This window comes from Peromyscus eremicus, chromosome 2, assembly GCF_949786415.1.
Source record: "Peromyscus eremicus chromosome 2, PerEre_H2_v1, whole genome shotgun sequence".
Lineage (NCBI taxonomy): Eukaryota > Metazoa > Chordata > Mammalia > Rodentia > Cricetidae > Peromyscus > Peromyscus eremicus.
In genome coordinates, this window is record NC_081417.1 from 146336795 (window position 1) to 146350574 (window position 13780).

Genomic DNA, 13780 nt, shown 5'->3' on the forward strand with positions numbered 1-13780 from the left:
AAGCAGAAAATGGACAGAGAAGCATTATATGCTAGTGCTTGCACCAGGCCTAAGCAGGAAGCAGGTGAAGCGGGACCCTCAAGAGCCCGGGTGAGTTAGAGAGGGTTCATGAGAGCCCACAAGAGCCCACCAGAGTGGCTTTGCCCACACTTTCAGCTTGGAAGCCAGACCCCTGTCCGCCACACAGGACATGGACAAGACTGCTCTGCTCTCTCCATCCATTGCCAGAGGAGCTGACATCTTTGGGGACGGGTGGGCAGAAGAGGACAGAATGGAGAGAAGGCTCCTGTCAAGGTTAAACCTAGCTTACCTTGAGCCCCGTCTCTACCGCACCAGCCACGTGACTCTGGCAGGTTCTTATGCTTTGTGAATTGGAAATTCTCATCTGAGAGTGGAAAAAACGATGACCTCCTAGGCTCATGGAGGGAATGGAATTCTATGAGATAATACCCATCTCACTGGGTATTGCCTGGGGCTTGATGGGTATTTAGATGCAGAAGGATAGAAAGATGGCTGGCTGAGGAGTGATGGGAATTTCTTAGTATTTTTCTACAGCTATACTCAAAGGAGGCTTTTTTGTTCGTTCGTTTGTTTGTTTGTTTGTTTGTTTGAGAGATGATTTCTTTTTTTTTTTTTTTTTTTTTCGAGACAGGGTTTCTCTGTGTAGCTTTGCGCCTTTCCTGGGACTCACTTGGTAGCCCAGGCTGGCCTCGAACTCACAGAGATCCGCCTGCCTCTGCCTCCCGAGTGCTGGGATTAAAGGCATGCGCCACCACCGCCCGGCCCAAGAGAGATGATTTCTTGCAGCCTTGGGTGAGCCACATTTTTCTGTGTAGCCAAGGATGACCTTAAACTCTTGATTGGAGCTCCTATGTCTCTATCCCCCTTCAAATGCTGGGATTATAATTGGGAGTCACCATGCCAGGCCTGAATCACTTAAATATCTTTAACCAGGTGTGGTTGGTGCATACCTTTAATCCCAGCACTCAGGAGGCAGAGACAGGAGGATCTCTGTGGATTCAAAGCCAGCCTGCTCTACATAATGAGTTCCAGGCCAGTCAGGGCTATGTAGAGAGACCTTGTCTCAAAAAAACCTTTGTGTGTGTTTGTGTGTGTTATGTGTGTGACATACGCTCCCCTGTGAGCATACCTGGACCAGAGAAGGACATCGAGTGGCCTGCTCTATTGTCCTCTGTCTTACTCCTTTGCCACAGACTTTTTCACTGATCCTGAAGCAAGGCTGGCGGTGAGCAAGCCACAATGATCCCTCCATCTCTACCTCTTCCCAGGGCTGGGGTTAGAGGTGTGTCTCACCACTCATAGCTTTTTAGGTGAGTTCTGGGGCTTTGAACTCAGGTTGTACAGCAAGCCCTCTTGGCCACTCAGCCGTCTTCCTAGGTCCCCCAGGAACCTTTTCTTTTCAAATTTGTTTGACTTATATTTAATTTGTTTATTGTGTTTGTGGTGCACCACAACACACATGTAGACAGGATAGGGTAAGTTACAGGAACCTGCTCTCTTCTCCGCCGTGTGGGTCCTGAGGATGGAACTTAGGTTGTCAGACTTGGTTACATGTACCCACTGAGTCATCGCATGAGCCCCGGAATCACCTTTTCAAGGTCAGTAAGAGAGTACAGCTTGGATGTAAATCTTAATTCCAAATGTTTGTCCCTGCTAGTGGACCATCTTCCGGCCCAGGGCTCAGAGGTCAGCTGGCACTGAGGATCGGTTGTCTCTGTGTGCGTTCACTGTCTCTGCAAGGTGACCAGGAAGGACACAGGAAATGCAGAGTTTATTGTGCCTCAAAAGACTTGTCCCAGAGGCAAGAGGACTCTCAAGGGAGCTTAGCATCCAAATAAAAGGAGGCCAGAAAATGAGGAGTGGGGGTAGTCCACCTGGGGCAGAAGGAAGGGTCTCTTGAGCAGCTACCACACAACCCAAGCATGGGCACTGTAACAATGTCTCATCCTAGAGCTAGCCTCTGCTCCTCACCCTAGAGCTAGCCTCTGCTCCTCACCCTAGAGATAGCCTCTGCTTCTTGGGACATCTTCTCCTGACTACTAATGAAGTAGAATTTTTTGGAGAACACTGTTTATTCTGTATTTTTTTTTTAGTTAAATATCTCCATGTGCAGCCAAAGCTGGCCTTGTAATCACAATGTTCTGCCTCTACTGAGTGCTGAGATGACAGGCATGTGCCACCAAGTCCAGACTCTTGTACCCTTTGTCCCTTAAGGGGGAAGAGCGATCTAACCAGCCATCATGAGCTGGCTAGTGGTCATCTAGTCCTGGAATAGATTAGTCATTACCAAGTTGGTTTTGTGCTTAGTTAGTCCAAGTTAGTTTCCTTGCACCTGATATGGGATTGAGGATCTGTTCTGCAAAGTTGTGGACATGATGCTTAAGATGCTCCCAGTGGTAAACCCTGGGTGACATTATCATTAGCACTCCCTGACCCCTGACCAGAGCACTCGGATGTCTGTCTGTCTATTTGTTTAGCTGTCTAGCTGTAGCATTTGTGGTGCAAGAACCAGACTCACACCAGTATCCCCGGCAGAGTGCTTCTCATCAGGTGACAAAAGAATGTCCTTAGCTCTTTGGTATAGTGGCAGCAGGGATACGGACACAGCTGGGGAGGCCAGAGCAGAACATAGTTAAGGATGGCTTCAAGCTGCAGGGGCTATATGAAAGGTGCCTCAGTCTGCCCAACCAGAAAGAACTCAGTGAAGCTGCCAGAAGAGTGTGTTTCTGGGTCATAAAAGCTCTTCGCAGAGGCAGGGATGGCGCGGAGCAGGGTCACCGAGTCTCCACTTGGTTGTCTGCAGGGTTGAAGGTCACAGTCGCAGGCTGCTGGCCACCGTTGCTGTTTGGGTCCAGGGCAGGAGGCACAGGTGGTTTCGGGCTCTTGGGCTCCAGCTCCCGCCTGGTCCTCATTCTCCTGTAAGAGACAGTGAGGAATGGGCTCCATGATGATGGCCCATCAGAAAGGCACATTGTTCAGTTACACTGTTCCAATAGGGAAGGGCCTTTGACACCAGCCTGCCTGGCTCACTTCGGAATGTTCTGTTTAACTTTGAACTGCTAAACTTCATTCTGCCCCTGACAAATGAACGGAGTCAGAGCAGTGGCCACGTTCAAGACTGAGTGGAGCCTCAAGGGTTGCCACATGATTATGCATGCTAAGTATTTTGCTAGGAATATTTAAGAACATCTTATGTAATTGAGAAGAGAACAGACTTAAGGTGTCTACAACCCCAGGACTTTTGAGACTGAAGCAGGAACACCAAGAGTTTAAGGCTAGCCTGGGCTACATAGAAAGACCCTGTCTCAAACAATCTAGTAAAATGTACATCCTATCTTCATTTTATATACCATTAGATTCAATAGCTCACAATAATGACTTCCGATGTCTGTGATATCTCATCCATCAATAGATCCTAATTCCTTAATTTTTTCCCTCATTTCCAGCTCAGGCATCAGTATAAGCAGTGTGAGGTGAAGAGGTACCCACCCACATGTCAATCAAAGCTTCAGCAATGATGGACAGAATGACAGGAGACCTGGAATTCAATGCCACCTCCTTGTTTCCGAGAGGCTCACATGGTAACACTCCAGAGACTTTAAAAATAACACTGGATGCTACTATTGTTGCTGTTGTTTTTTTTTTTTTTTTTTTTGGTTTTTCGAGACAGGGTTTCTCTGTGTAGCTTTGCGCCTTTCCTGGAACTCACTTGGTAGCCCAGGCTGGCCTCGAACTCACAGAGATCCGCCTGGCTCTGCCTCCCGAGTGCTGGGATTAAAGGCGTGCGCCACCACCGCCCGGTGCTGTTGTTTTTGAAACGGGGTTTTATATAGTCCAGGCTGGCCTTGAACTCATCATGTAGCTGAGGATAACTTTGTACTTCTGATCCTTCTGCCTTTACCTCTTGAGTGCCACCATACTTATTTATGCAGTGCTGGGGATCAAACTCAGGCCTTCATGTACGCTAGGCAAGTGCTCTACCCACTGGACCACGTCCCCTGTTATTATTACATGTTATGGTGGGAAATTTTCCTTTGAAACCAGATGGGTTGGGTTTGAACCTCAGCTCTGACAAAGAGGGCAGAGGCACCCTGGACAGGTGAGCTAACACTCTGCACCAGGAATGGGGGAGGAGCGTGCAGGAAGGAAGCAGGCAGTTGGGGGCATCCTGTACCTGTTGTACATCTTCAGCAGGGTCAGAACCAAGGTGACGATGATGATGACCACCACCACGATGGCAGCCACGATGGCTCCAGAACCTGCAGAGAGGCGGGAGCCGAGAGTGGGTAGCAGCACTTGGTGAACAAAGATGAGTTCCCGGAAACCACATGAGTCTGTGTGCATGGTGATCCCAGGGCTCCTACGGGCCTCAGGGGCAGAGACAGGAGGATCCCCAGAAGCTTGCAGGCCCCTAGCCTGGTGTGTACTGATGCATGATGGGAGAAAACAACAAAGAGACTCTGTTGCAGGCCAGATAGAAGGGCAGGACCGATGCTGAGGGTATCTTCTGACCCCCATGTATGTGTCATGGCACTCTCATGCCAACATGAACACACATGAGCAAACTCGCGCGCGCATGCGCACACACACACACACACACACACACACACACACACACACACACACTAAAGTGAATGGATTAAAATACAAAATAAGAGCCAGCAGAGATAGAGAAGCCTTGAGTGGACATGCAGACCGGGAGGGCCCCCAGTGGGCACTTGTCATTAACGATTTGGATATAAAGTGTCCCCCCAAATCTCACATACTAATGGTTTGGTCCCCAGGTGATGGGCTGAATTACTGATCATTGACTGTAACACGAGGACCTCAAACTAATCAGTAGATTAAACCACTGGGTTTATACTTTGATGGCATTATTGAGAGACGACAGAAACTGTATGAGGGAGGGGCCTGGCGGAAGGAAGTAGGTCACTAGGGATCTTTGACGGTCATCTTGCCATGCTCCCGTTCTCTTTCTCTGCCTCCCAGCCGTCATGAGTGGGCAGCTCACCCTGTCCTCTCTGCCTGACACTATCTTGGCTCAGGCCCACTGCGGTGGAGCCAATCCGCCAGGACTGAGACCTGAACCCACGCAAACTTTTTCCCCCTTTAAGTTGCTTTGTTTTCAGATATTCTGGAACAGCAACAAGGAACTGAGTCCCACGTAGCCCAGGATGGCCTTGAACTCCCGAGTCTCCTCCTCTGTCTCTCGAGGGCTGGAACTGCAGGGGTATGGCACACTATGCCTGCCTGAGTCCTTTTATCAGCCCCGGCACAGCTCTCAACTTCTGAGCAAGAGATCAGCAAGACTCCTTCCCCTCTTTTGATAACATGCAATTCATGTGATTTTGGGATAATTTTTAAAATATAGATTCAAACTTCCATCACACCCTAGACTCCAGGATTTGCTGGAGAGGAGTTGGGAGAAAGAGCAGAGGTCCGAGGTCACAATGCTTGTCACAGTGCTTGTCGGGTCCACAAGCACTGTGACAAGCATTGTGCATGGAAAACCAAGGTTCAGCTAAAGAAGCCAGACAGGGGACCAGGAAGATGGCCCAGTCGTTAAAAGCACAGGCTGCTCTGGCAGAGGACCCAGGTTCCATTCCCAGCATGCCTAGCATCTGTAACTCTAGTCCTTGGGATTCTAACCCCCTCTTCTGGCCTCCACGGGAACTACACACACAGTGCACTTACCCACATGCAGGCAAACACTGATACATGCAACAAAAAAATATCAGATAAAAAAGAATACATGTGGCTGGCTCTCTTTCCATTCCCACACAATTCAAAACCATATAGAACTAATCAGTATGTCAGTATTGGGTGGGCTCTTAGGGTACAGGACCATGGAGTCATTGGGATTTTGTTTCCTGAGTACTGGTGACACACGAGTGCATTTTGTGAAAAGTTACCCAATGTTACACTTACGATTTGTGCACTTTTTAATGCCTTTACAAAGATTTGCTAATATAAAGAATAAATGGCACAGGCCTGTATCCCCAGCTACTCCGGAGGCTGCATCAGGAGGATTGCAAGTTCCAGCCTAGCCTGGGCTACCTATGGAGACCTTGTCTCAAACACAGAATCATTCTCATCTGGCTTTCAGTCATTCCCCTCCTGTGGCTCCCTTCAGGACCATTTGAGACATATTGAGCTGCTTCTAAATGGACACCTATCCTAGTAAGGATCAGAACAAAGGGGCATGTGTGGGCAAGGGGAACTGGTGACCCTGTCCTGAAACCACCGCCTCTGGGTCTCTATGGAAGGGGCGCATCCTGCCTTCCATCTAGTCATCTGCAGGCTCCCAAGCCTGGAGTTGCCCCCCGCCCCAGTGTAGAAACTGTACCTACTCCTGGGGACACCTGAACCATATGCAGAGTGGACAAGACATCGGCTGAAACCGCTGTAAGGGACCCACACTCCTTACCCAACTATTGTGTCTGCTTTTCATACTTTACAGGATATGCCGGGTAGTCTGTGTCAACCTGACACAAACAGATTGGCCTGTGGACCTGGGTCTCAGGGCATTTTCTCAGTTCGTGATTGATGCGGGAGGTCCTGGATTGTATCAGAATCCAGGCTGAGAAAGCCATGGGAGCAAGTCAGTACACAGTACGCCTCCACGGTTTCTGCTTCAGTTCCTGCCTCCAGGTTCCTGCCTCGGGTTTCCCTGAGGATGGCCTGTGAGCTGTAAGCTAAAATAAACTCTTTCCTCACCAAGTTGCTTTAGTGATGTACATACAGCCGTGGAGAAGCAATCTAGTGTACAGTCTAATGCAGCCCAAGCTGACCTCAAACATTGTTATTTGCTGAGGATAACCTTGAACTCCCAATCTTCCTGCTTCCACAGCGCCGGTGATGGGATCATATCTGTGCGACACCACACCCAGTTTCTCCAGTGCTGGGAATCAAACCCAGGGCTTCATGCCTGCTAGGCAAGCCCTCTACCCAGCTACATACTGGGCCTGGTTTTCTGAAGAGCTGTCATCCACTTTTCTTATCCCGGGAACCCCTGGTTCTTGATAAACACTTCCCAGAACTGACCTGTTCGCACCTTCATTCATTTGCTCTGTGAGTTTGAGGCCAGCCTGGTCTACAGAGTGAGTTCCAAAACAGCCAGGACTGTTATATGGAGAAACCCTGTCTCAGAAAACAAACAAACAAACGAAGTAGTATGTGATAGATGCTCTTTAATGCTTTTGTTATGGTAGCCAAAGCAGGGTCTCACTCTGTAGCTCTGGCTGGCCTTTGAACTCACAGAGATCCTCCTGCCTCTCCCCAGTATTGGAATTAAAGGTGTGCTCTACCACAAGTAGTAAGTAGTTACTTTTCAAGGGGACTTATTTCAATATCTTGAAAGAGATTCACACTTCCATCACGCCCTAGACACCAGGATTTGCTGGAGAGGAGTCGGGAGAAGGAGCAGAGGTCCGAGGTCACAATGCTTGTCACAGTGCTTGTCGGGTACACATGCACATCTGCAGGAGCCAGGACTTCACAACAGCCTCCTGTGGGTACCCATTGATAGTCCCCATCTTACAGGTGAGGAAACTGAGGCCCAGGGCAAAGAAATCATGCCTTAGGTTGGCAAGTGGTGGGACCCTGACCCTGAAGCTGGCCCTGGCAGCCTTCCCCCAAGTCCACCTTACTCTTATACAGGAAGTCTTCTCCTCTGGTCATGTTCAGCGAGAAGACAGCGTCCCCCAAAGTGGTGGCTGTGGTCATCTTGATCCTGCTGAGAACAAAGAAGAAATTTTGCTTAAAACCAGGGTTAGTCTCACCACGTCTATATGATGCCTCTTTTGCTCTTTGCCTGGATGATTCTAGAATCCTCAAGCATGTAGTTTCTTTTGGCAGCAAGTAAAAATAAGGCCTATTCCTAGAAACTGTGTGCATGTAAAAATAGTACCCCAGAATTGTAAAGAACTCACTTACTTCCCTCTTCCTCCCTCCCTTCTTCCCTTCCTTCCAACAGGGTCTCATATAGCCCAGGCAGACCCCTAACTCCATATATAGCTGAGGATGACCTTGAACTCCATCTCCCTAGTGCCGGGATCATAGGTGTGTTCCACCATACTCAGCAAAGAACTTAGAATGTGGTTTTTCTCTTTAAATTATTTTATTTATTTATTTATTTGGTTTTTCAAGACAGGGTTTCTCTGTGTAGTTTTGGTGCCTGTCCTGGATCTTGCTCTGTAGACCAGGCTGGCCTCCAACTCACAGAGATCCGCCTGGCTCTGCCTCCCGAGTGCTGGGATCAAAGGTGTGCGCCACCACGGTCCAGCTAAATTCTTTTTATTTTTATTTATTTTATGTTATGGATATGAGCACCTTTGCCTCATGTACGTATGTACATCACACGCATGCCTGGTGCAGACGGCAGTCAGAAGAGGGTGGACCGACCTCCTGGAACTGGCATTACAGATGGCTGTGAGCCACCATGTGGGTGCTGGGAACAGAACCAGGTTTTCTTGAAGAGCAGCAGTGCTCTTAACCGCTGGGCCATCTCTCCAGACCCAGAACTTGTTTTCCCGAAGCAGTTCTGTACCGATACCAGTACAGACTCTGCGGGGCTGCTGAGACATGAGCCTGACATCTTCTCACAACCTCTGGGCTGGCTGTCTCAGGCATCAGCCTCCTCCTCTCTACTGTAAGCCTCCCCAAGAACTCCCGGCTCCACTCTCCCAGCTCTAATGGAAACATGGGTGAGTGTCTGCCTGAGACAAGAAGGAGGCCATCTGTCCTCAGCTGGAGGCTCTGTCAGCTACAGCCATAAGAAGGCTCCTGGTGGCCGGCCATGTTCATCTATAGGACAGGCTCTGCCTTCACATTCTCTGCCCCATCTGCCCCACTCCAGGTTCAGGGTCCTGCCTGTCGCCCTGGTTTTTCTGATCTTCAGGGCCTCCCATGGCTCAGTGCCCACTCCTTCAAACCTACAGGGCTCTGCCTGACCTCGCTTGTATAATCAGTCTTCTGCCCTGGGCTTCTGGTCACCTGATTCCCTTAGACAGGCTGAGGTGAGCCACATGCTCCCCAGCCTCAAGCCAGACACCCTTCCCAGATGACTCCCACCCAGACAGAGTTAAGGAGGTTGTTTTCTTCCTCCTCGCTGCCACCATTAGCCAGAAAGCACAGCTAGTGTCTCTGGCTTGGCTTTGCACGCTCCCTGGCAGCCCTTGAAGATACAGCCATGTCTGGTTCTTTTTCAGATCTGTCCACCTCCCCCAGACAAACCATCATCCCCCTTGCCAGCGAGAGGGCTGCGGTAAGGGACAGAATTCCTCTCTGCTTTCGCTTGTCTATGAAATAAAGGAGCTCGTCCTAAGGAAGCTGAGGGCTGGGGTTGTGAATAGTACTTTTTGTTTTTTGAGATGGTGTCTCATATATTCCAGGTTGACCTCGAACTCACAATGTAGCTAAGGATGAGCATGATCTAACTCTCCTGCCCAAATGTCTCCAGTGCTGGATTATAGGTGTGTGCCCTCACACCTGGTTTATGTGGTGCTGAGGACTGAACACAGGGCTTCGTGCTTGCTAAGGAAGCACTCTGCTGACTGAGTGACATCTCAAGTCTAGAAAGAGCTATTTAGAGTTCAATGACTGTAACCATAGTGCCAGAGAGATGCCTGCAGGAGGACCAGGATTTCAAGGCCAGCCTCGGCTACAAAGGGAGTTGAAGCTAGCCCAGGATAAGTGAGATACTATGTTATATATATATATATATATATATATATATATATATATATATATATATATATTTATATATATATATATAAAGCCAAGGGTGAGAACTTGGGATGGAGGACTCCCTGTCTCCCTGCTCTGTTCTTGAGGAAAGACCCTTGCCTTTCCCATCACAGCAAGGCAGAGGTACTCAGATAGATTTGCCTATGCCTGTTTCTAGCCCCACCGCTTCCAATTCAGAATACCACAGAAAACAGGGTTTCCCTTTCCACGGCTTCCAACCAGGACCCTGAGGCTCAGGGCTGTGGAGTTCACTCTCCTGTTCATTTAGCCCAAAAGAAGCTGTAGAGCAGCGCATGAACCTGACCTTGCCAACTACAAAGCCTGCATTCTTCCCGCCTTCCCACCTGCCCTCAGATACACCTGGTAGGGGCTGCAACCAGTCACCGCAATAATACACAGATGCGCAAATACATACACACATACATACATACATACATACATACATACATACATACATACATACACAAACCCACTCACACCCTTATACCGGCTCACACCCACTCCCGCATATTCCCATATACACACACATACATATGCACTATGCACACATAAACACACACACACACATATACACATACCCTCATGCCCATTCACAGCCAGTCACAAATTCAAACATACATACACACATAAACACATATATACACACACATACACATGTGCACATGCACACACACACACACACACACACACACACACGCACACGCACACACACACACACACACACACACACACACACACTGACCAGTGAGCAGCCTCCCAAGGACACAGGACACAGGCTCCTCCTCAGGTCCGTCTGGGTTCACCTCCTGGGTGTTGGGTTCCAGGTGCCAGCGGGCCAGTTACTTCTCTTTCAAGAACAGTGTGCAATCCCAGAGCCGATCTCGCCTCATCCCGGCAGCGAGGGCTCTCAATGACATCTCTGTTCCTGCCACATTACAGAAGGTGGGAGGGGGGCGGTGAACACTGATGGCCAAGGATGTGGATGTTTCCATGTGTGGGGGCCCCAGCAACTGCAGTTAACCAAGTCAGGCCCAAGACGGGGGACTGAGCCCTGTGCGTGCCTGTGGCCGTGGGATGTCGGGACACTCTAGGGAAGGCAAGGCTGTTTCTCAGAGAGTGAGACTAATTCACAACTGCAGTGTGAGCATGGCCCTCGTGCTTCACAGGCAAGATCCCATTCCATCCTCATCTTCCTTTTGGAAAGGAATATGTGGTCACTGTGCCCACTGAACCGATAAGGCACCAGAAGCCCAGAGCAGATAGGAGCCCCACCTAACGTAGGTGCTAACCAAAGCTACACTAGGCTGTGGGTGGGGGTCTGGGACTGCACAGCCCCATCTCCGTGAACTCGCCTGACACTGCTTCCCAGAGAACACACAGAAGAGATGGCCCTGCAGCAGTGTTGGGCTAAGGAAGGTTCCGCCCACAGAGCAGAGAACTTGCCCTGAGCTTTGACCCCGCCTCCCACTGTGCGCGCCGCCCTGGCCACACTGGGGACCTCAACCTCAGCCCAGCTTTAGGCACACTCACAGACTCCACAAGGGGCTATTGCCCCCTCCCTTCGTTAACAAACCGTCCTGTGTGGGAGCTGTGCTGGGAAGTGTGGAGGGTCAGGACTGTTTACTCATCCCTCTCCCTGGGGTGGAAGAACTGTTATCAGGAAGAATGCTGCCCCCCACCAACTCCTCAAGACAACATCTCCCCTCTTTCTCTGTGCTTCCAAGCCCCTCCCTGGATAAGACAAGAAAAACAAATTCCCAGCAGAAAAAACCACAAACAAGCAACTGCAGCCCAGAGTTACCATAACCCATGAAAGCCATTCATCTATCACGGGGGTGGGACGTAGCCCCGCAGGGAATGTTCTTGCCTAACATGTATGAAGCAGCGTCGGGTTCAATCCCCAACACTGCATAAACTGTATGCACACCTGGAAGATGGAGCAAGAGGATCCGAAATTAAAGATCATCGTTGGCTACACATCAGGTTTGAGTACGGCATTGGCTACATGAGAACCCTCTCAAAAAGAATTTTTTTTTAAATTAAAAAATGAAATAGGGGTTGGCAAGATGGCTCAGCAGGTAAAGGCGCTTGCTGCCAAGCCTGATGATCTGAGTTCAATCCCTGGGACCCCCATGATAGATGGAGAGAGGCAGCTTCTAGAAGTTGTCCCCTAACCTCTACACATGCACCATCACACACACACACACATAAAGTAAATGATTCATTAAAAAATTAAATAAGATTAAAGAAAGCCCCGACGTTCCGAAACATTGGTGCTGATGCAAGCTACAGACAACTGGCCCTCATGTCGGCACAGTGTGGATTTCACCCACGGGCACTATTCCCTTCTGTCTTTCCCAGGTAACAACCCTGTCAGGTTTAAGAGCTCTGCTTTGTGTGAAAGATTGAACTACTAGGTCAGCGGATATCAGCGTGGCAATTCTACCTCTGTCCAGCAGGTGGCGATAGCAGTGAGCTGTAGGTTAGACTGTAGAACTAAGGATTTTCTGTCTAAAGATTTTCTGCCCTGGAAAATAGCAATTCTATGGTCTTGGACAGTTTTCTTCTCTGGGTTAAATATCTTCCATTTCAACAATCCTTAAGGTGGGCTAGAGGAAGCGGGCAATGTTTATAATGTGCTGGTATTGAAGGTATGTTTCCTCACACTCGCTCAGAACAGCAATTTTTAGTCTCAGATGGGTACCTGAATTCTGTCATTATTCCCTGGACCTCCTCACCCAGTGTCTTTCACCTGTTGCTTTTTGGACTGTTACAATAGAGCTTTTCTGTAGCCTCGTTGTAAATGGGAAAATGTAGCTAGGTGTGGTGGCACACACCCCAGAACCCCAGCACTCGGGAGGACCAGGAGTTTGAGGCCAGCCTAGCGTGCAGAAGCGGGGACTGGGGTGTAGCTCAATTGGCAGAGTGCCTCCTTGGCATGCCCAAAGCCCTGGGTCGGACACCCCACACTGCAAAGCTGGTTACAGGCACACCTGTAACCCCAGCGCTCTGGGAGGCAGAAATAGAGGCAGGGGAATCATCAGGAGACAGGTCACATGCCCAGGGTGAGATGTCTGTCTGAGGGGAAGGAAGAGGATTCCACTCTCTCTGGACTGGAAGTTGACTGACCTGCTGGAGTTTGGTGGCTTGCTACACTGGAAACCAAGCTCCCCTCAAAAGCCAACGTAGCAGAATCCCCTCCTACATCAACAGCCCCCCAATGCCTCCTCATTCCCACACCCTCTGTGAGAACTCTAGGAGGCAGCTGCTAGTCTGAATACTGTGGAGCCCGCTGCCGGCTCCTTTACAAATGGGGAAACTGAGGACCGAGAGAGCCTCAGGGCACTCTCTGAGGAGAAGCTCATGGCTGTGTCTTTCTGACAATGCAGAGCAGAGAACAACACGGCACGAAGTAGGCAGCTGGTGACCCACAGGTGACACCCCAGCCTGCATGTCCCCCCCCACCTCAGTTTCTCTTTTAGTGCCCCGCTGCCACTATGGTACTGTTCCCTGTTCATAAAGCACCCAGGGTTCGGAGTCACTTCCAGTCACTCACTGAAAGCGAGATGCAGGCAGGATGGCTCAGCAGGTAAGAGCCTGATAGGCCAAGTTCGAATCCCAGGGACTCATAGCAGAAAGAGAACCGACTCCCAGAAGCCTTCTTCTCTGTCTGCCAGTCAGTTGGTTGGTCTCTCTCTCTGTCTCACTCTCTCTCACACATGCACACACACATACACATATGGTGGCACACATGTGCCCACATGTGCACACACATACATTATACATACACATAATAATAATGCCCCGCCCACAGGCACTTATGTGTTGGTGTGCATGGAAGACAGCTTAACCTTGGGTCTCATTCCTCAAGTGCCATCCACCTATTTTACGAGACAGGGTCACTTGTTGGCCTGAAGTTCACACGTAGGCTAGAGTGGCTGGCTAATGAGCCCTAGAGGCCCTCTTGTCTCTCCCTGGCTGGCTGGCTATGGGGTTATAATCATGCCTTATC

At 49.7% G+C, this 13780-nt stretch overlaps 1 protein-coding gene across 1 annotated transcript; it reads right to left on the reverse strand.

Moving 5' to 3' along the window:
• Positions 1-838: 838 nt before the first annotated feature.
• On the reverse strand, positions 839-7753 carry Ncmap (non-compact myelin associated protein). The gene is made up of 3 exons (XM_059256188.1): positions 7671-7753; positions 4196-4280; positions 839-2937 (listed from the first exon to the last, which is right to left on the reverse strand). Exons 1-3 carry the CDS (start codon positions 7744-7746, stop codon positions 2796-2798), a joined length of 303 nt encoding a protein of 100 aa, XP_059112171.1. The 5' UTR covers positions 7747-7753; the 3' UTR covers positions 839-2795.
• Between the last annotated feature and the right edge of the window lie 6027 nt (positions 7754-13780).